The 21,569-nt window shown below is 64.8% G+C and overlaps 2 protein-coding genes across 2 annotated transcripts; both read right to left on the reverse strand.

The window, feature by feature from the left end:
- Positions 1–20: 20 nt before the first annotated feature.
- On the reverse strand, positions 21–14,686 carry PNPLA6 (patatin like domain 6, lysophospholipase). Its single transcript, XM_084304029.1, has 36 exons — positions 14,631–14,686; positions 13,501–13,570; positions 13,318–13,380; positions 12,687–12,774; positions 12,463–12,545; positions 12,279–12,376; positions 12,061–12,201; positions 11,701–11,860; positions 11,529–11,609; positions 11,137–11,265; positions 10,970–11,050; positions 10,736–10,856; positions 10,555–10,638; positions 10,028–10,134; positions 9,741–9,932; positions 9,300–9,377; positions 8,859–9,064; positions 8,596–8,727; positions 8,398–8,521; positions 8,210–8,323; positions 7,579–7,654; positions 7,286–7,426; positions 6,895–6,958; positions 6,655–6,823; positions 6,403–6,585; positions 6,199–6,317; positions 5,933–6,089; positions 5,468–5,584; positions 5,285–5,354; positions 3,852–3,968; positions 2,181–2,329; positions 1,951–2,103; positions 1,218–1,334; positions 942–1,038; positions 744–853; positions 21–466 (listed from the first exon to the last, which is right to left on the reverse strand). Exons 2-36 carry the CDS (start codon positions 13,537–13,539, stop codon positions 401–403), a joined length of 4,026 nt encoding a protein of 1,341 aa, XP_084160155.1. The 5' UTR covers positions 13,540–13,570; positions 14,631–14,686; the 3' UTR covers positions 21–400.
- Positions 14,687–15,241: 555 nt separating this feature from the next.
- MCOLN1 (mucolipin TRP cation channel 1) lies at positions 15,242–21,309 on the reverse strand (the record flags this gene model as incomplete). Its single annotated transcript, XM_084304072.1, has 14 exons — positions 15,242–16,242; positions 16,615–16,745; positions 16,866–17,072; positions 17,325–17,447; positions 17,751–17,852; positions 17,965–18,114; positions 18,369–18,475; positions 18,566–18,665; positions 18,754–18,850; positions 19,434–19,521; positions 19,688–19,847; positions 19,924–20,091; positions 20,859–21,205; positions 21,264–21,309. The coding sequence occupies 14 exons, from the start codon at positions 21,307–21,309 to the stop codon at positions 16,206–16,208; spliced, it is 1,863 nt and encodes a 620-aa protein (XP_084160198.1). The 3' UTR covers positions 15,242–16,205.
- Positions 21,310–21,569: the final 260 nt, after the last annotated feature.

Genomic DNA, 21,569 nt, shown 5'->3' on the forward strand with positions numbered 1-21,569 from the left:
TGAAGCTTTATTCCCGCAGGAGAAACAGGGCCAGGTTTGTTTTAAATAATAATAATTAAAAAAAAAAAAAAGGAAATATACAGCAGTCACTTCTCCCCCCACCACGAGGTCGGTCCTGCGGCAAAGCAGGGCAGGGCCAGGCCACGGAGGGGGGATTTGGGCCAGTGCAACAGTGCAGGATGGGGGAAAAGGAGGGGAGGGGTCCCTGGAGCCCCCGTTGTCACCCCAGCTTGGGGACAGTAGCGGGGACAAGCCTGGGGCGAGTGGGAAAGTGCCACGGGGCTGAGCCCTGGCCGGGGAAGCGGCCATGGAAGAGGGGATCGGGGGGGCCCTGGGGCACGGAGGCAGTGCCAGGGCATCACCCGGGGGGGCTCCTGGGCTCCTTCAGTGCCATCTGGGCTCACGTGTGGGACGTGGAGGAGGCTCGGGCTGGGCTCGGGCGGTGCCGCAGGCTCTTCTCATCCTCCTGGGGAGAGAGGGGACGCGTGGGGGACACCGGGATGGGGACACGGCGCAGCACCCATCAGCTCCCAGCTGGGGAGCTCTGCCCCCTGTAACCCCCTCCACGCACACCTTTGGGGGACTCCAGACCGCAGGACACCCCATTCTGGGGGTGCTCCAGAACTGGGGCCAGGGTCTGCCCCATGCTACTCCCTCCGTGCAGGGGGTTGGGGCACCCCTGGGAGCCCCCAAGCTCTGAGGGGCCTCATTTTGGAGGGTCCCTGTGGTCGGGGAGCACTCACAGCCTCCAAAGCGCCAGCTCCGGGCCACTCGGTCAGGGCAAACGCTTCCTCCTCGCCCCGCGTCAGCTCCGGCCCCTCGTCCTCGTACTCGGTGAGGTAGTCGGACTCCTCTGGGGAGGGAAAAAGAGGGGAGGGGGCTCAGGGTCAGGCCCTGAGCCCGGATCAGGCCCCCAGCCATGCAGCCTGTCCCCCGCTCACCGTCCGCGTAGCCGTCCGATGGGTAGGGCTTGGCGGGCTCGATGCGCGAGATGATCTCTGCCAGGTCCGTGAAGCCGGCGCTGGGGCACGTGAGCACCTAGGGGGCGGGGGGGGGAAGGTGTCTGAGATGCGCCCCCAACCACGAGAGGGGCAAGGATGGGGGACGTGGGATGGGTAAGGTGGTGGAAGGGCACTGGGGGGAACATGGGACGTGCCCTGGGGCTGGTCCCATGCAGCCCCTGCCACCTGCGGACCCCGCGGCCACCCCCTGCTCACGTCCATGCGTTTGCTCTCGTAGAAGTCGGCCGAGCGCCGGTCCTTCACCATCTTCTCGATGATGTCGCCCCGGCTCCAACCATCGAAGACCACCTTGCCGTGCTGGTACCCCACGTCCTGCGGGGAGAGCGATCGCAGCCCATTTGTGGCCTGGGCACCCCGAATGATGGCATGGGGCACCCCACAGGATGGCCCAGGATCCCAGCTGATGGCTAGGACATCCCAACCCATGGCACGGGACACCCAATTGATGGCTGGGGCACCCAACCGATGGTCAGGGCATCCCGAATGGTAGCCAAGAAACCCTAAACAATGACCTGGGGACCCTGAATGATGAGCCTGGTACCTCAAATGATGGCCAGGATGCTGCAATTGATGGCCCGGGCACCCTGAATGATAGCTTGGGCAACCCCAGGTGATGGTCCAGTGACCCCATTAATGGCCAGGGCACCCAAGTAATGGCTTGGACACTCAACTGAAGGCAAAGACATCCCAACCAGTTGCTGGGGAACCCCAGAAATAACCGAGATGTCTCAAATGATGGCCTGGGGTATGCTGTTAATGACTAGGAGACCCAATCAATGACCAGGACACCCCAACTGATGGGCCAAAGCACCCCTAAATGGTGGCTGGGATGCACCGCAGAGGATGGCTGAAGAACCCCAACCGATGACTTTGAGGCACCCTGTTGATAGCCCAGGCCACCCCCTCAGGCTCTCCATCCCCGACTCACGTAGATCTCGTCGAACTTGCCGAAATCCATGGTCTTGAAGCGGTCGATGGGGGGGCGGATGTACTCACAGTACGAGCTGGACTTCACCACCTCCAGCTGCCGCACGCACGACACGTAGGCCAACCGCGACTGGATCTCGGCCATGTCGGGCACCTGCGAGGGCAGGGAGCTCAGCACCCCGCCTGCACCGTCCCCACTGCTGTCCCCACATCCCTCACGCTGCTCCTCACCTTGACTTTCTCAGCCCAGGGGTTGAGGCGTTTCCAGAGCAGCCACCAGCCCGACAGGCTGTCCCCGTAGTTGCACAGGTCCGTCTCGTCCTGGCTGCCCACGTCGATGGCGATCACCGTCTTGGCACCCATGTTGCGGGCGATGTCAGCTGCAGGGTGGGAAAAGACGAAGCTGGGTCGGCAGCACCCTGGTTTTCCCCGGTCCGAGCCCACCACGAGAGGCGGTGGCACAAGCGGAGCAGGGCGAGGGATCGGCCCCGACCACGGGCTGGATGGCAAAGCCACGCTGAGGGCTCGTGGGGGGGACGAGGAATGTCCCGTGGGTGCTGGATTTGGGGGTAGGAGCCCCGTGGCATGATGTGCCAGTGGGGAGCAGAGCAGCGTTGTGACCTGCTGCGTGTGTAAAGGTGACAGGAGGCTGCAGGCAAGGTGCGGCGTCCACGGAGGGATGAGAAGCGTGGAGGGACCCCCAGGAGGGCACCAAGGACACCAGGATATGATGCAGGGCAGATGGAGACAGCTGGAATGTGGAGGGAGATGGAGATGTCCCAGGAGGACACCTGGTACTGTGGACATCAAGAAATGAGGTTACAACAGGGAGGAAGGTGACTTGCATGTCAAGGAGGATGGAGATGCTCCAGGAGGGCAAAAAACATCCAGAAACAATGGCTCAGGGTGGCTGAAGTTGGTTTGTGCATGAAGGAGCACAAAGATGTCCCAGGAGGGCAGCCAGTACCAAAGACACCAAAAGGTGTAGGATGGAGGGAGGTGGCTCGCAGAGTATGTCGGTGTCCTGGGAGGGCACCTGGTGCCAAAGACACCGAGAGATGGTAACAGATAGATCGAGCTGTCCTGCATGGGAAGGACGACGGAGATGCCCAGGGAGGGCATCTAGTGCTGAGAACACGAGGATGAGAGGCTGATGCGAGATGGATGGAGGTGGTTGGCAGGTGAAGGAGCATGCAGATGCTCTGGGAGGGCACCACGTGCCACGGATGCCAAGAGATGACGCACGATGAAGGGAGACGGCCTGCAGGTGAAAAAGGATGGAGATGCCCTGGGAAGGCACGCGGTGCTGAGGACATCAGGAGAGGAGGACGCAGGTTGGATGAAAGGGGTTGGCAGGAGAAGGAGCGTGAAGATGCTCTGGGAAGGTACCCAGTCCTGAGGACACCCAGAGGTGATGCAAGACAGAGGGACATTTTTTGTACATGAAGAGTGAAGATGATCTGGGATCATCTTGGTGCTGAGGACACCCAGAGCTGACAACACCGTGAGAATTTTTGTACGTGAAGGAGGATGAAGATGCCCCAAGAGGACACCCAACACCAAGAATGATGCAAGACGAAGGGATTTGAAGAAACACGAAGATGCCCTTGGAAGCCACCTGGTGCTGAGGACACCAAGAGACGACACAAGACAGATGGACGGCTTTTTATGGGAAGTAGGATGAAGATGCCGAGAGGGCGCCCGATGCCGAAGACACCAAGAATCAACGCAAAACCATGCGAGACGGCCCAGATCCAGCCTCAACGGTGGATCGAAGACCCCTGAAGACCCATCCCTTGGTGGGCACACGGCTCCCACCCAACCGCCCGCCACCGGGACCGGACCTGGAGCCGCGTCGGCTGTGGCGGGCGGTGGCGGTGATGCTGGTGGGGCGCTACTTGCCTGGCAGGTTGTTGATGTAACCACCGTCCATCAGCAAGTTGCCGTCCTTGGGGTCGCAGAGTGGCGGTAGGTACCCAGAAAGGGTCATGCTGGCTCGCACGTACCGCCAGAGCGAGCCTGCGCCGGCGGGGAACAAACGCAGTGAGCACGGCCCGCCCCACGCCTGCCTGAGCCCCCCGGGGGGCTGCCCCTCGCCCCTGCCCTTGCCCGGGGACGTCTGCACCCCATGGGGGTCCGGTGGGCACCCATGGGTGGCAGAGGCACCCACCGGGGCGGCACGCACCCTGACTGGCCATTTACAAAGCCTAGAATGGCTCCACCTGGGATGGGATGTGGGGTTGTTTTGTGTGTTGGTTTTTTATTTTTATTTTTGGGTGGGGAAAGGGGGTGTTTTTGGGGGGCCGGTAGCCCCGGCGAGGGAGATGCTGACCTGGGACATTGTTAACATAGCAGCCGTCCACGAGCCAGTGGCTGTCCTTGGGGTCGCAGAGCGGAGGCAGGTAGGGGGTATAGGATGCACTGGCTCGGACGTAGCGCCAAACGCTGCCTGCCGGAGGGAGAGGACACGGTCATGGTCCTGGGGGCACGGGACAAGCACGAGCCCCCGGCAGCAGGTGACCGAGGCTGCTGGCACCGGTGGGGTGTTTTTAGTCCCAAGAGCGAGCCACGCTGGGAAAAACACCTCGGCCACACTGGGATGGGGAAGGACAGAGGGTTAGGGGTGGTGAGTGGGAATTAGTTGGCGTTAGAGGCCAGAGGAGCAGGTGGAGCAAGAGCCAGGCTGTCTACAAACCACCGCGTGCGCCCCATGGACGGCTCAATGTCCCAGGTGAGCTCCAGCACCAGGCAAGGATGAGGGGCAGCCACCACGTTATCCCCACCACCGCCACCGCGTGGTCCCCATCACCACCACTGCATCGTCCCCATCACAACGTCCCCATCACCACCACCACCACGATGACCCCACCAGCAGGTTGTCCTCACCATCACCTTGTCCCCACCACCACCACCACATCCCCAGAACATCACGTTGTCCCGCCACCATCGCGTTGTCCCCACCATCGTCACATTGTCCCCACCACCACCACCACCTCGTTGTCCCCAGCGGGACAGCCCCACACCCCCATGCTGTGAGTGAGGGTTACTGGGGTTAGTGGTGAGCAGATACGTTAGAGGGGACGTGCACACTCAGGGGGGGCAGCTCCACGCCCCAATTCTGCTGCCAACCCCATCAAGGACGTGGCGCATAGCTCAGGGGAGCTGAGTTTTGCTGGTTACCAGCATTGTGTGGCCTTGGGACACCACCACTGCCCGGGCTCTGAGCCCTTTGCTTGCCAGGTGGCACCGTTTTTGGGGTGCTGGTAAGGAGGGTGCCCACACGGGGAGACACGGTGGTGCCAGAGAGCATCCCCAGTTCCCTGGGGAGCTCTTACCGTCCGTGTGCACCCGCATGGCCGAGGCCGTGATGTCAGTCGTGACGTTGAAGTAGGGAAGCCAAAGGTCCTGTGGGGATAAGACGAGGTGGGTGACATCGTGGGGACGGTGGCGGTGGGGCGGGGACCCAGCTGGGACCCCCTGTGGGTGGGTGCAGCCCTGGGAAGGGCCGCGGGGCGCACCTCGATCTGCTTGTCCTGGAAAACCTTGTTGATGCTGGCGTTGAAGGCTGAGCCCGAAAACATGGAGGTGATGGGGTAGGTGAGATCCAGGACGGTCTCGAACACCGAATTCATGCACTGGAGGCGGAGGTAGGGGAGGAAGGAGGAGGAGGAGGAAGAGGAGGAAAAGAAAGGAGAAAAAAGGAAAGGAGAAGGAAAAAAGAGGAGAAGAAGGAGGAAAGAGGGAGAAATAAAAGAAAGGAGAAAATAAAAGAAAGGAGAAAATAAAAGAAAGGAGAAAATAAAAGGAGGGCGAAAAAGAGGAAGAAGAAAAGGAAGAGGAACAGGAAGAGGACAGGAAGGTGCTTTAGAAACACCCTGGCCATGGCTGGCCCCAGGCAGGCAGGGCGCTGTGCTGCTGTCCACCCAAAACGGTGATGGGGAGGGCTGGGTGCGTGCCCCCACCCCACTTCACCAGGCTCCCACCTTGGCCCACTCGCGCGCCCGCTGCTTGGTGCGCACGGCGCTGCGCTCCTCGGCGTACAGCGCCCCGATGAAGGAGCCGATGGAGGTGCCTCCAACCATGTCGATGGGGATCCCCGCCTCCTCCATCGACTTGATCACCCCGATGTGGGAGCAGCCCCTGGCCGAGGGGAAGCAGACGGAGGAGAGGAGGTGGGGAACAATAAGGAGGGGGAATGGGAGCGGTCTCCGGAGCGGGACACCCCTCCCTGCCCCAGCGCAGCACCCACCTGGCTCCGCCGCCCCCCAGGACAAGGGCAATGGTGTTACCGGTGAGCACCCGCGCCAGGCGGGAGAAGTCGCTGTGCCGATCGGCGCTCTTCTCAAACACCTTCTCGTACATCTCCCGCTGGGGACAGGGAACAAGGGGTGACGATGGCAGCAGAGCGCAGGGGACACCCGGGGCTGGGGGGCGCGCGGCGGTGGCTCCTTACCAGCTTGGCGGGGCTGCGACGGGAGAAGACGCGTCGGGGACACTTGATGTGCAGGTGGCCCGAGCACCAGCTCCGCATGTTGAGCCACTCGACGGTGCGGGACGGGCTGGGGCCGTCCTCGCGGTGCAGGAGGATGAGCTGCTTCAGCGCGCGCACCGCCGTGTTCTCCAGCATCTGCTCCAGCTGCAGAGGACGTCAGCGGCACGGCGCTGCGTTGTCCCTGCCGGGCGCCCCCTGCCACCCACCCCTCACCTCTCCCAGCGCCGGCTCCTGGTCGCCCAAGCCTACGATGAGGATGCAGTCGGCCTGACGGATGCAGCGCACGGTCCACGGCGTCAGGGTGCAGTCGGTTTGGTAGAGCACGATGCGGTGGATGTCTTCCTGCTGCGCCAGCCAGCCCGACAGGCGGTACTCCTGGATGCTGCCGGGACGGAGGGGTCAGACGCGGCACGGCGCTGGGTCGCCGGCGATGTCCCTCCTGCCGGGAGTTACCTGTCGAGCGCCGAGGAGCCGAGTCGAGCGCGGATGATGTCGCTGGTGAGGAGCAGCGTGGGACCTGGGAGAGGTAGGACCGTGGTCACTGCGATGTCGTGTGGCCACGGTCGTCACCAAGACGCAGTCACCAGCACTGCATGGTCAACACCGTGCCGTGGGGTCCCAATCACCACCAAGCCACGGCCACCACCACACCACGGGCTTCCAGCACCCTCCCATGGCCATTGGCATGCCATGGAGCTGTGGTCGCCACCGTGCCATGGTCACTGCTACACCATGGGGCTGCCGTCAACGTCATATCATGGCCTGGGGCCACCAGCACACCATGGTCACCTCCATGCCATGGCCACCACCGTGCCACGATTGCTGCTGCCCTGCCAGCACTCACCGATGGCGTTAAGCGCGTGCTTGAGCTCCAGCGTGAAGGCGGCCGTGGGCACGTCGTCGCACACCGGCAGCACCGCCACCGTTGACAGGTTGCTGGTAGGGTTGGTGGGCTCCGAGCTGGAGGCCATGCCCAAACCAGAGCCTGCATGACGAGGAGATGCGGTGGCAGCAGGAGGACAGTGTGACAGGGCAGGGGACACTTTCTGGACTCTGCCCCAATGACAGCCACCGGCTCCAGAAAGGTGCACCCCTCGTCACCTTGTCCCCACTGCCCTTCATCCCTTTGGGACCCACCTGCAAAGGGGCCGCGGAGCTGCTGGAGGTTTCCCAAGATCTTCTGGCTCAGGAGGTGGATGAGACGGGTGACAACCTGTGGGACAAGGAAGGGGACAACCATCAGAGCTGGTGGGGCTCCCTGAGCCAGAGACACATCAACACCCCGGAGCAGGACCAGAACCAGCAGCCCATGTGCTTTTTTGGGTGCTACCACCACCAAGACCCATCCTTGGGGACCTCAGTGAAGAACATCCCTTTAGGACACCAGCCTTTTTCCCCTGCCAGCTCTCATCACTGCCTTAATTCTTTAATTTAAGATGGTTTTAATGGGTGTCAGAACCACCAGTTGGGATACTGGGACGTGCTCCTTCCCCTGGAAGGACCAGCAGATCCTGGCATAGGGGTCTCCCCATGGACACCAGCACCAGCATCTCTCCAACCTCTCAAATCCCACAAAATGTTGAGGTTGGTGAGGTTTCAAGGCTTCTCCTGAGGCACTCCTCTGCCATACTCGTGCTGATCCCTTCTCCATTTTGGGTTTGGACAGAGAGGATCCATCCCATCTGATCCATCTTCCCATGGGGGTATGGTTGGGACCCCCCAGCACAACCCACTTTGCTCCCCCAGCAGGGCAGGATTTTGGGGATACCTGGGGGTACCGACGCTTGATGTTGTTCAAGGTGCCCTCGGGCAGCTTAGCCAGCTCCGTGTCCCGGACCGCGTGGACCGTGGTGGCACGGGGCTGCCGGGTGAGGGCTTCCACCTGGAGAAGACGACGTGTAGCTGAGACGGGGAGCCGCGAGGTACCGCGCGTCCCGGCGCCAGCACGGGTCTCACCACGCCGATGAGGTCCCCGCGGCCGTACTCCCCGATCAGCTCCTTCTTGCCGCTGCCCTTCTGGATGACGGAGCGGAGGCGCCCGTTGAGCGCGATGTAGGTGCAGTCCGACTTGTCGCCCTGCCTGGGGACGCCACCAAAGGGACGTCACCCCCGTGCCAAGGGGGTCCCCACCGAGCCGAGGTGGGGGGCACCCACCTGTAGAGCGCCCGGCCGGCCTCCACCGCCATCCAGTCGATGGCGAAGTCCATCTGGCGCACGAAGGGCGACATGCGGGCGGCCACGGTGTGGGCCACGCTCAGCACCACGCTGGGCTGCTCCCGCATGATCCTACGGACCGACAGCAGCTGGGGGACACGGTGGCGGCCCCAAGAGATGCCGCCACCGCAGATGCTGAGCTGTGCTCGGCCCAGAACCCCCCCTCCAGCACCAAAACGCCTTCGTTGGTGCTCGGGACTCACTCGTAGAAGTCCGATTTGGAGATCTTGAGGAAGGTGCAGTCGCGGTTGGCCTTGATGGTGAAGATGAGGGGCTCGCCGGTGAGCACGGCCAGCTGCCCCACCATCTCGCCAGGCTGCGTCAGGAAGAGGCAGACGTCCTCCGCCTTGTCGATCATCCTCTGGTACACGTGCAGGCAGCCCCACAGCACGAAGTGGAGGCTCACGTCCTGCCGAAACGCTGCCCTGTCACCGGGACCCTGCCTCGATCACCCCCCAGGGACCACGGGGACCCCACCAGCAATGCTTGGGGTTTCTTCTGCTCCTCTTCACTACGGGGTTTTGCACCCTCGGCAGCTCTGGGGATGGTTCCTGCCCCCCCCAAACCCATAGGGCAGGCACCCCATGCAAATACGCGGTAGGGAGAGCAAGATGTCACATCAGCCCCGCAAAACCCAGACCTACCTGGTCCCCTTGACGGGCAATGACCGTCCCGGCTTTCGCATGATGGAGCAGAACGCGATTGTTGAGCAGAGAAGGGTCCTGGGTGGAAGAAGGATTTCACCTGAGGTGATAGGGACCACCAGAAAGCCAAAAGAAAACTACCACAAAGTGATTGGGACCGCCACGAGACCGCAGGGGCCCGCCACGAGGTGATGGGGACCCACCAGGAGGAAACAGAACCCTCCAAGAGGCCATGGAGAACCAGCATGAGACAATGGGACCCACCAGGAGGCATCAGGGAGCTTCAGGAGGTGATGGGGACCCACCGTGAGGTGATGGGAGCCCACCAGGAGGTGATGGGGACCCACCACGAGGCCACGCAGCCCCAAAACCCGCTGACGGGGAGCACCACGAGGCGACGGGGAACCACCAGGAGGCCAAGATCTCCCTCTGCGCTCTCACCTCCACCTTCATCAGCTTGACCAGCTCCCGCTTGGCAGCCTCGAAGATGGCGCCGGTCTGGCGGCCCTGGTAGGGCCCGAAGGGCCAGTCCCCGCCGGCCGCGTCGTCCTCGCAGGAGTGGTAGCGGTAGACGCCCGACGGCTGCTCCTCCACCGTCACCGACTTGCGCTCCTTGGGCTCGTGCGAGACGGACTGAGGGGGGCGAGGGACGGGTCCGGCACCGCTCTGCGTCGAGGGTGAAGCGGATTTTGGGGTGGGGGGGGGGACGCGGCGGGCCATGGCCTTACCCGGGAGAAGGCGGCCATGGCGCCGGTGCTGTCCTCCTGCAGCGACACCGAGATGCGGCCGCGCTCGTAGGCCATGTCGAAGTCGGAGCGGGGACACTTCTGGATGCCTGCGCCCCGCCGGGGGGGGGACAGGGTGGTCACTTGGGGGGGGGCACCGGGACACCGAGCTGGGAGCACTGGGGGGAATTGTGAGGCCAGAGCGGGGCATGCCGGGGGCTGGGAAGGGGGGGATGATACACGGCCAGGGGGGCTGCAACAACACTGGGGGGGCTGCATGAGCCCAGAGGGGGACATAGGACCCATGGGGGGGCTTCAGGACCCGTGCAGGAGGTGCATAATCCTCAGGGGGGGCTGCATGATCCTTGGGGAGGTTGCACAGTCCTTGGGGGGGTTGCGTGACCCTTGGGGTGGCTGCACGACCCCTGGGGGGGGTTGCAGGAGCCCAGAGCGGGACACACGACCCCAAGGAGGTGACTCACAACCCCAAGGGCCCCCCCCCCCTTTCTTTCCTCCAGCCCCCGACCCACCGGAGATATCCACTGGCATGGAGATGCAGCGGCTCAGCAGCGGCGGCGCGGGGGCATCCAGGGCTCCGGCTTTCAGCGGCTCGACTGCGGGACGAGACGGCCGTGAGCGGCCTCCTGCTGCGGCTTGGGGGGGCCGGGAGGGTTAGGGGGGGGGGTCTGTTCGCCCCATCCCGGCCCCTACCCAGCTCCGTTTGCCTTTCCCTGCCCTCTTCGGCGGCGCTGAGCCCCCGCTTGCTGTGGCGCACGGGGCTGGTGCGGGTGGCGTGGCCGGGCTGCGGGAAGAGGCGCAGCGGCTGCATCTCCTGCAAGGGGGACGTGTCAGCAGCGCAAGGACGAGGGGGCGTCCCCCTTTTTTTGGGGGGATCCAGAGAAAAAAAAAACATTTTCCAGGAGGCTCCCCCCCACACATGCTCACGTGGCTGAAAAGCTCGTTGGTCAGTCCCAAGTAATTGTGCAGCGCCAGGAAGGTGACGCGCTGCAAGCGCACCATGATGATCTGCGGGGACCAGAAGGCGTCAGCGCCCCTCGCCCACTCCTGGGGACACCCCCCCCCAAGTGTCCCCTCCCCGGGGACAGGCTCACCTGCACCACCCGCACCAAGCTTTCGGGGTATTTCTCGAAGACGGCTGAGAAGGCTTCGACCGGCAGCCGCAGCACCGTGGAGTCCTCCGCCGCCCGCGCGCACACCGTCCGGTACGGCCGCTGGTGGCCCTAGGGGACAGCCAGCAGTGGCAGTGTCACTGCCAGGATGGCGAGACACCCCCCTCCCTGGCTCGGGGAAGGGCATGGAGGGACAGCTTGCAGCCACGGTCAGGGTGGTGGGGTTGGGGGATGGCCACACTTGGTCCGGGAGAGGTTTGGGGACAGCCACGGTTGGGCTTGGCGAGGCTGGGGACAGCCACCATCAAGTTGAGGGGACCTGGGGACAGCCCCGATTGAGGGGGAAGGTCTGGGGCCAGCTTTAGGGCCGGTACCGTGATGACATCGAGGATGCTGAGCAGGCTGTGCACGCTGTCTCCGGGGAACACCTCCTTCATCACCGTCTCCTTTCCGTCCTACACAGCACAAACCCCCCCGCTCTTTACAGCCCTGTCCCCGCAGCGTCCCCAGCCTGTCCCCAGCCTGTCCCCAGCCCTGTCCCCGCACCGGCTCGGTCAGGAGCAGCTCCAGCTTGCCATCCTGCAGCACGTAGATGCTGGTGTCGGGCTGACCGGGTCGGAAGACGTAATCCCCTTGCTGACACTGCTGGAAAACCATGTGCTTGCAGAGCTCCAGGAACAGCGGCTTCTCAAAGTGTCCCAGCACCCTGCGAGGACGGGGACCAGCAGGTGACCCCGAGCAGGTGACGGGCACCACACCAAAAGGCCCCCCTGGCCCCCCATCAGCTCCTCTCCACATCCCCTGGTGCTGAGAGCATCCTCCGAACGCCCCCGGGCCATAAAAAAGGCTTTGGGGTGGGGGTGGTGGGGTCGGATCCCGAACCCCGAGCCGGATCCCGAGCCTCACCGGACGTTTTTGAGCATGTAGAGCACCTCGGAGGGGAGGTGGGAATTGGCCACGTCGAATTCGGTCAGGTCGGCTTCCAGCACGGAGGGGGGGGGCTCCTTCAGCTGCAGCGTGGGCAGCTCCTTCTGGATGCGCAGGAACCTGCGGGGACAGCGAGGGGACAGCGAGGTGACACCAGGCTCTGCCACCCGCCTGCCCGCCCCCCGGTGGCACCTCACTTTTTGGCGATGTTGAGCATTTTGAGCTTCTTCTTCATGCGGGGCCGCGAGGTGCTGGAGATGGTGGTGTCCACCAGGGAGGAGGTGGACTGGGAGACCTGGCGGGGACCCAGAGGGGATGTCACCCCCGCCGGTGACACCGGGGAGATGCCACCCCCCCCGCTGCCACCCCCCCGAGCGTCACCTTGCGCATGATCTTGCGCCCGTAGAACAGCACCTTGTCCCTCTTTCGGAAGCGGTATTTGGGTGTCCCCTGCGCCGGGACCTCTGGGCAGCAGGAAGGGGACAGGTTAAGGGGGGCACGGCCCTGTCACCCCGCCACCGTCACCTCCCCTCTGCGCTTCGTGGAGGAAACTGAGGCACGGGGGCCCCAGGGCCACCGCGCTGTTGTCACCCGGTGTCACTCACTCTTAAGGCGCAGCCGCCGGACCAGCACCACGATGGCCGCGGCCACCAGGACGGCGAAGAGGCTGAGGCCGAGCATCACCCCCAGAACCTGCGGGGGGACACGGGGTCCCCGTGAGGCCCCCGGACCTCCCCATTGCACGGGGACGAGGGCGTGGGGTGACCAATGGCACTGCCACCCCGGTGACACGCATGGGGTGGGGGAGAGGTGCTTGGTGGTGGTGGGGACCAGGACGGGACCCCAAGGGGTGTGGGGACAAGAATTTGTCCTCCAAGGGGCTGAGCAGCGTCGGGGGCCAGGACGGCGTCCCTAAAGGCGTGGGGACAAGTTTGTGTCCCCTTGGGGGTGTCCTTGGGGCAGGACACTGTCCCTTGTGACACGGGGACAAGTTTGTGGCCCTTCAGATGAGCTCAGCAGTTCTGGGGACCGGGATGCTGTCCCTAGGGCACACGGGGACAATTCCTCTCCCCTGGGGCACGGGGACAGGTTTGTCACCTTCATTTCCCTTAATGGGGAACGCCGCCCCTTGGGGCACAGGGACGGGGATGTTGGGGATGTTGGGGCGCAGGGGGGCAGGATTTGGGGACCGGGACGTTGTCCCCAAGGGCGGGGGGACGAGTTGGTGGCACTCACCGCCCCGGTGGAGAGCTGCTTGTCGGCGAACAGCCTGGGCAGCACGGCCGTCAGGGACGCGTCCTGCGGGGACAGGAGGCTGAGCCCCATGGGGGGGACACCCCAGGGGTGGAGGGGACACCCCGGGGGATGGGGGGGGACACGGACACCGTCACCCCATCCAGCGGCGGTGGCGTTCCCTACCTCCGCCTCCTCCTGCGGCTCCGACTCGCCCTGCCCCATGGCTGCCGCGGGGCTCTGCCCATGCAGGAAGCTGCCAAAAAAGGGGGAAAACGGGACAAAATAATTCAGGGACAGGTAAGCGGGGGCGACGTCCCCAAATGGGGTGATTCTGCCCCGATTAAACGCACGGGGAGGGTCTGGGGTGTCCCCGTGGTGCTGGGTGGCACGGAGGGGCCGGGTGAGGACTTCTGTGTCCCTTTGGGGTCTTTGGTGTCCCTTTGGGGTCTTTGGCTTCCCTTTTGGGGTCTTTGTCATCCCTTTGGGGACTTTAATGTCCCTTCTCCTCCCGGGGAGAGGAAGCTGTGGCAGGAAGCGTGGGGTGTTGCGACAGCCCCCGACGCCATGCCGAGGCCACCGCTGGTCCCCGCTGTCACCCGTCGGCCCGGGTGCCACCCCAAGGGGACGGTGCCCCCCCCCCCCCCGGCGTCCCCCGTCCTTCCCAAGGACGCCCGGGGAGGTGGCGGTGGCCTCGGCAGCCACGGGGACGTCACTGGGGGCTGGCACCGGCCACCCCCTGCCACCGCCACCACGGGTGGGGACAGCGGGAGCCAGAGCCCCCCCTGGGGGTGACAACTGCCCCCCCCATGGCTTCTGCCCCCCCCTCAAGGCCAGTGTTGCCCCTCCCCCGGCTGGTTCTGCCCCCCCACCGAAGACAAAATGCTCCCAGCATGGCCCCCCCCAGGCCAGCATTGCCCCACACCCCCCCCGGGCTGATCTTACCCCCCCACACCCTTTAACACCCCCCCAAGGTGAAAATCTCCCCCCCCCCGCTAACACCACCCCCTCCCCCAGCCCCCATATAGACACCATTGCCCCCCCCCGCACCCATATTTCCCCCCCCAGGGACCTAACATTACCTCCCCCCCCCCCATGCATTATTGCCCCCTCCCCAGGCCAAAATTGCCCCCCCCAGGTTATTGCCCCCCCCCGGGGGGGTATTGCCTCCTCCCAACCCCCCCCCGGCCGGCACCACCTCCTCCCCTCCCCCTCCCCAGCGATAAATCCCCCCCCGGCCGTACCGGGGGAGCCCCCTCCATCCCCCCCCGCCCCCGTTACCGCCCCCCTCCCCCCCGGGGGGGCTCCGCGCTCACCGCCCGCCGGTCGCCGCCTCCCGCCCCGCTCCGGCCTCGGCGGCGGCCCCCGCAGGGTCATGGCTCCTTTAAGGCCGCCCGCCCTCCCCGCCTGACGTCACGGAGGGGGCGGGGAGCGTCCCGGCGGCGGCGCCATCTTGGGAAGGTCCGCGGGGAGATACCGCGGAGCCCATTGATGGGGAGCGCGGGCGCCATCTTGGGTGTGGCACGAGAGGGGCGATGTTATCGCGGGGCGCCATCTTGGGAGTGGCAGGAGGGGCGCGATGCTATCGCGGGGCGGTCGGGCCCCGGCGCCATCTTGGGAGTGGCGCCCCCAGGGAGGGCGGGGGCACCTCGGGCCTCGTCCCCAGCAGCACCCCAGGGTGGGGGCACCCCAGGGTGGGGGCACCCAGCCCCTGCCCCCAGGGCTGCCCTGGGGTTCCAGCATCCCCCCAGGTCCCAGCTGCCCCCTCCTCAGTGCCAACTGCCCCCCCCCCCAACCCCAACAACAACCCCAATGCCCTCCTCCCCCCCCCCCCCAGGGCACCCATGGGTGCTGGGGCAGGGTCCCACAGAGCACAGAGGCGCCGCTGTCCCCGGGTGCTTTATTCACCCCCTACAGCACCCAGAAGCCGCCCCGAGCGCCGCCATCGCCACCGGGTCGCGATTTGGGATGAATTCAGCCTTTTTTCGGGCCGTGCCTGGAGCTGGCAGGCCCCTGGCCCTGCTCCAGCGGGGAGCAGCTGCTGGGCCGCTTACAAAACCTGCCCTTGACCCGGCCGGCGCCGCGTAAACAAGCTGCGGGTGCCAAAAACGCAGCCCCAGGGACACGAGGAGGCCGTGAGCTGGGGCACGGGGACACGGCGTGGCTCCTGGCCCTCTGCTCGGAGCTGGGAAGGGGGCTCCTGGGGCCCTTTGGGCCTGAACGGTGCCCCAAAACGGTTAACGGGGAGGTGAGGACAGGGATAAGTCCCCAAGGGGTGCTGGGCTCCAGGACACAGCCCCAAACAGGAGCCTGATGGTGCTGAGGGGCTGCAGGGCTCAGGACTAAGAGCAGGGACACGTCCCCGGTGCCACCAAGGGGCTGCAGGGCTCAGGGACAAATGTCTCACCGTGAGGCTTAGGGACAAACCCCCAGAAATGTCCTTTACGCAGCCAAAGGGAAGCCGGGATGAGAACAAAGCCCCCAAGGCAGCCAAAGGGCTGCGGGGTTTTGGGACAAAGCCCAAGGACTTGTCCCAAACGTGGCCAAGGGGCAGCTGGGCTTGGTGCCGAGAGCAGGGAGAAGTCCACGACACAGCCCAGGGGCTGCAGGGCTCTGGGCTGAGCCCCCGAATTACAGCTGAGGGGCTGCAAGCGAGCCCCTGAGTTGCTGGGAGTGCAGAGGCACAGCCTCTGCCAAAAATAAAATGGGATGAGCATCCGTCTGGTCTCCCCGTCACCTGTGGGGTGTCCGTGGGCACGCGGGCGCCGTCGATCCCTGCTCCTTTGGGGGCTGCTGTCGAGCCCCCAGTCGGTAAAAGCAGACGGTAAAATAAATAAAAGGGCTCGTGGCCGCTGGGAGCACAAAGTGCTGCGAGTCCCTGGGAGCCGCCCTCAGTTCACCAGCATCGTGTTGTCCTGCAGAGGAGCCCTGCGGGTGAACGGGGGGAAAATCGGGTTAATTGGGAGGAGAAAGCTTCAAATAGAGGCAGCTGCAGCAAAAGCAATGCCCCAACACCCCAGAAACAAGTGGCAAACGCAGCCACGAGGTTAAGAATGGGCACTGGGGAAGGAACACGGACCATAAACCCACCGAGGGGCCCCCTGAGGACATTTTGGGGCACAAAAAGCCAGAGGTTGGCACCGAGACACAGCTCGAAGCAACCCAACGAGGCTGGAACTCACAACCCTTGCGCCACCAGGCACGGAACCAGCCGAATGCAAGCTCTAAATCCTCCTCCCCCAGCACGGCGGAGGGCTGGGGGTGGAGAGGGGGGGGCTGCAGAGCCCTCCCCGTGCTCACCGTTCGCAGCAGCAGAAGACGGAGCAGGACGGGGCGCTGCCGCGGCGGTACTTGCCCGACTTGGGGCTGTCCTTGCACTCGGCGATGTAGGCGTGGAGCTGGGACACGGGCGTTTCGCCCTCGCACTGGTGCTGCAGGGGTGGGAGAGGGGAGATGAAGCCCTCCGGCCTCGGGTGTTGGCTCCCAGCCCCAGCACAGCCCCCCCCAAAAAGGGAAAAAGGGCTGGAAGCTTCGCTGGGGTTCGGCCTCACCTTTATGGTCTCGTAGGAGCCGGTGATGAGGGCGATGAAGAGGCTGAGGACCATGTAGATGAAGAGGCTGATGAAGGTGTAGAGGTAGATCTGGCTGAAGAGCCACACCAGGTAGCTGTTCTGCTGCATCTCGGCGAAGGTGACGAACATGTCGTCCCCGTTGATGAGGGAGAAGAGGCACTCGGACACCATGGAGAGGGAGCGGAACTGGGGCGGGAAGGGACAGGGAGCTGCCGGACACGTCGAGCCACCTCCTCACCCCCCGTCCCCTCCGCTATCAGCCTGGAATCTCCAAAAAAACCCACAGCCACGCAGCTCAACGCCCCAACGCTGCTGCTCCATCAGGTGCCTCGTTTAACCCAGCCCCACACCCTTCTCTCTGGAAATCAGGGCAGGGAATCGCCCCCGGAGGCGGGTGAAGCCCACCCGAGCCCGTCTCGGGGGAGCCTGGAGCAGCACCTTGACGTGGTAGGGTCCCAGCACGATCCAGCCGCAGAAGCAGTAGCCCAGGTAGATGACGGCCACGCAGCAGCAGAAGCGGATGACGTTGGGGAGGGCCACCCGCAGCGTCACGATGAGAATCTGGGGGGTGGAAAAACCCACGGGGATCAAACTCCGTCCTCTGGAGGACGTCAGAAGTCTGCCAGGAGGGGAAGGGGACCCACAAGGTGGGCTAACGGGGACAATTCCCACAAGAGTAGCAGCGAGGGATGGAGTTCAGGCACCCGATGTGACTCCAAGGCATCCAGCAGAGCAGGACAAGGAGCCCAGGATCACACGCACCAGCCACAGGATGGGCCCAGCCCCACCGAGTGCCTCAGTGCTCAGGGTCAGCCCCGAAAATCACCCCCTCGGGTCACAGGCCGTCTCCCCGCAGCCACTCACGTTGTACTTCTGGAAGAAGGTGAGGTAGCGAATGACTCCGACCCAGACCAGCAGCGTGGAGGTGCCCAGGAGGATGCTGCAGACGTCGTAGCCAGCAAAGTTCTGCAGGGATGGAGGTGAGACCGAGCCTAACGGGCCCCCAGCACCAGCCACGAGCTGGGACAGCGGCAGGACAGGACCCTGCCTGTCCCTTTGCCCCCCGGTGCCCCCCTACCTTGGACTCGATGCCGATCTTCATGATGGTTCCCAGCACGGTGAGGACGTCGCTGATGACGAGCAGGATGTACCAGCCATTGAGGAACTCCATGCGGTCCGACAGGCACACGCTCTGGCCGTAGCGGCGCTGGAAGAACCGGCTGAATTCCTGCGTGGGGAGGAGAAACCGGGTCCTCAGGGCGCAGCGCCGCGCTTCTGCCCACTCCTCAGCACCCAGGCGGGAGCTGGGGCTTTGTCTGAGCATTCCCATGCAAGCAGGGTGTCTTTAAGACGCCACGTTTATTGAGAAAACATCTTTTTTTTGTTGAGAAAACATCTTGGAGGCAGCTCCAGCCACCCCCAGGGCTTACACGGGGGATGATGGCCACGCTTAGAGCTGCTTCCCGGCGCCCCGGCACTCACGTGCTGCAGCAGCAGGCCCCGGATGATGGAGCGAGCGCAGAGGATGAAGGAGAGGGAGCAGACCAGGATCACCACCACGTCGAAGAAGAGCCGAAACGAGTTGTCACCTGAGTGGGGACACGCAGGGGATCTCATCAGCGAGGGAGGGGGGGACACCGGGATCGCGGCGTGCCGGGGGCTGCTGCCACCACCCCTACCCCTGCCAAAAATGCTGGGATCTTTGCACTCCTTGATGTCAGCCCGGTTGTCGAGGCGGATTTTCACCCGGCCGCTGTGCGCCTTGTTGTCAAACGTGATCTGGGAACAGGGGGGGGGACGACAGACGGGGACTGCTGGAACCGGCAGCCCCCCGCGCCCACCCCCAGCCCCCTCGCCGAGCACTCACGGTGATGGTGAAGGTGTAGCAGTCCGGAATCTCGTTGTTGATGATGGTCTGGATGTTGATGGCCTTCAGCTTGAACTGGATGGTGACGTTGATGAGCCTAAGGGAGGGGACAGGCTGTAACGGCCCCGCACCGACCCCAAAAACCCAGCTCCGAGGCAAGGAGCTGTCCCGCTGGGGGTGTGACCTCTTTGGGAGCACCAAAAGGGCTGTGCAGGACCAAACCACAGCCCCAGCATCGGGGAATTTGACTTCCAGAGCACCACAGCTCCCAGCACCAGCCCTGGGATCCCTCTGCCTGGCACCAACCCCGGCACAGAACGGGGGAGCGGGGTCAGGGCCAGGACCTGGCGGTGCCAAAAAGCTGCCCAGGGGCCACCAAAACAGCACCGAAGGCTGGGGGAGTTTCGGGGAGGGAAAGCAACCCTCGCTGCCTGCATTGCAGGACCGAAGAGGTGCCTCGGGGCCAACAGAGCCGGAAAGCAGCTGCCTCTTGTGCAACCACCCCGGTTTCACATCTCCCTCAGCTCAAGGGCTGAGTTTCTGTCCGTCTCGTGACCGTTTTTAAAACCACCGGGTGCTTTTCCATCCCGGCAGCGAGCCCGGAACCCGTGAGGCAGGAGGAATCGCCTGCACTGGGGATGATGCCCCCGGCACGCAGCGGGGAAGGTGACGGCGATTACTTGTGGAATTTGAGGGTGAAGTTCTTGTAGCTGCGGTCCAGCTCCGGGGGCAGCGGATGCGTGTCCTCGGGGTCCACTCCCAGGCAGTCTGCAGGGAGGGAGGAGCGCCTTCAGGGAAGCCCGAAGACCCCTGCAGACCCCTTGGTCCCTCTCAAATCCAGTGCACGGAGCCAAAAAAAACAACAAAATCCACCCCCAGCAGTCCCCAGACCCCTCCCTGGGACCCAGAGGTCCCAGCTGTCCCCACCACGCACCGGTGACGATCTTGGGGTCGATGTTGAAGGTGTCGTTGGCGGGGTCGATGCGCCCTTTGCGGTAGTACTGCTGGCACAGCATGAGGGCCGACTGGTTCCCCCCGCTCTCCCCTCGCACGTAGGCGTAGCGGCCGATGGTCTCGTTGGGGATGGCCAGGTACTGGCGAAGGAGACGCCCTCAGGGGCTGCCCACGGCTCCGAGCACCTCCGTGGCCACCCCTGGGCACAGTTCTCACCTTCTCCACGGTGTAAAACACGTGGTCGTAGAGGTCGCGCTGGGTGTAGACGGCGTAGGAGTCGCCGGCGCCGTCCACGTAGTCCTTGAGGAAGAGGTGCTTGAAGGTGACGGTGTTCTCCTCCTTGAACGTCACCACCATCTGGTTGCTGAGCCCGAAGAGGATGAGCTGAGGGACACAGGGGACCGGGATCAACCCCCCAGCCCCGGCAGCTCCGTGAAACAGATCCGAAACGCAGCCCGGAGCGCTCAGGGGAAGGAAAACGTCATCACCCCGAGCTCGGGGTCCCCAAGGAGCCAAGGGCCAGCTCCCTGCGCCCCATCTCCCCCTGATTTCCCCAAAAACGGTGCTCCACGGGGACCCACACGTGCCAAAAACCCTAAAGAACCTGTGCTGGCAGAGGGGACGGAGATCTCCCATCGGTGTTTTCCCTGCCTGCACACTCCAAACCTTGCCCCGCCCCGGTAATTACCTCGCGTTCATCAAGACGAGCTAATTACAGCCGTGTTTACCACTGCACGAGGAGCAGGGGGAGGCCTGGGCTGGCCCTGGGTGACCCCGGAGGTCACACGGTGGCTGCTTCCTCCCAGCCTTGTGACCGCAGCCCGGTGCCTTCGGCCCTTTCTGTGCCCGTGCCACCGCTCTTCCCTTTCTCTTCCCCTTTTGTGGGGAACCCCGGGTGTCCCCAAACGTGTCACCCCCCCCTCCAAGCCCCGAGCTCCCCCAGGTGTATCCACCCCCCCAGAACCCCCTATGATGTCCCCACGCCCCCCCCATCCATCCCCTCCATCCCCACCCCCACCGCCCGCCTTTTGGGGTCCCCTCCATGCCCAGAGCCCCCCCCCCGCATCCCCACGGTGCCACCGTGTCCCCTACGGCCCCCTCCCTGCTGTCCCCATGGCCTTGAGCCCCCCCCCGGGTGCCCCCCCCCCCACCTGCACCGTGACCAGCAGGATCTTGGCCAGCTGCAGCCCCAGCTTCACGGGCCGCCTGCCCCGTGCCCGGTACTTGTCGCAGGGGCTCATGAAGAAGTACTTCAGGCGGCGCCGCAGCTCTTCCTCCTCCTCCTCCTCCTCCTCCTCCGCCGCCGCCACTGGGGCCTCCGTCGCGCCGTAACCGGGCCCGCGGCTCAGCAGCCGCTCGGTCTCTGCAGGAAACGGGCCGGTAACGGTAAGGGGCCGGTAACGGTGACGGGAGGGCCCCACCGGGCCCACCGCCCAGGCCCAGGCCCAGGCCCAGGCCCCGGCCCCGGTCCCGGTCCCGGTCCCGGTCCCGGTCCCCGCTCACCAGACGCGGCCGCCATGGCACCGCCTCACCGCGGCTTCAGCCGCCCGCCTCACGTGACCGGAAGCCGGCGGCCCCGCCCCGCCGCCGCTCTGCGCTCATTGGTCCCGCCCACCCGTTGCCACGCGCCCCGTGGCCCCGCCCTCCCGTTGCTATGCGCCCCGTGGCCCCGCCCACCTGTTGCCACGCTCTCATTGGTCCCGCCCATCCGTTGCTATGCGCCCCGTGGCCCCGCCCACCCGTTGCCAAGCACGCCGCATCCGCCTCGCCGTTGCTATGGACGCCGTGGCCCCGCCCATCCGTTGCTACGCCCGCCGGTGGCGCGGGGCATTGTGGGAAGGACGGGCTGCCTCCGCCCCGCC

Source organism: Netta rufina (genome assembly GCF_964035555.1).
Source record: "Netta rufina genome assembly, chromosome: 32".
NCBI classification, from domain to species: domain Eukaryota; kingdom Metazoa; phylum Chordata; class Aves; order Anseriformes; family Anatidae; genus Netta; species Netta rufina.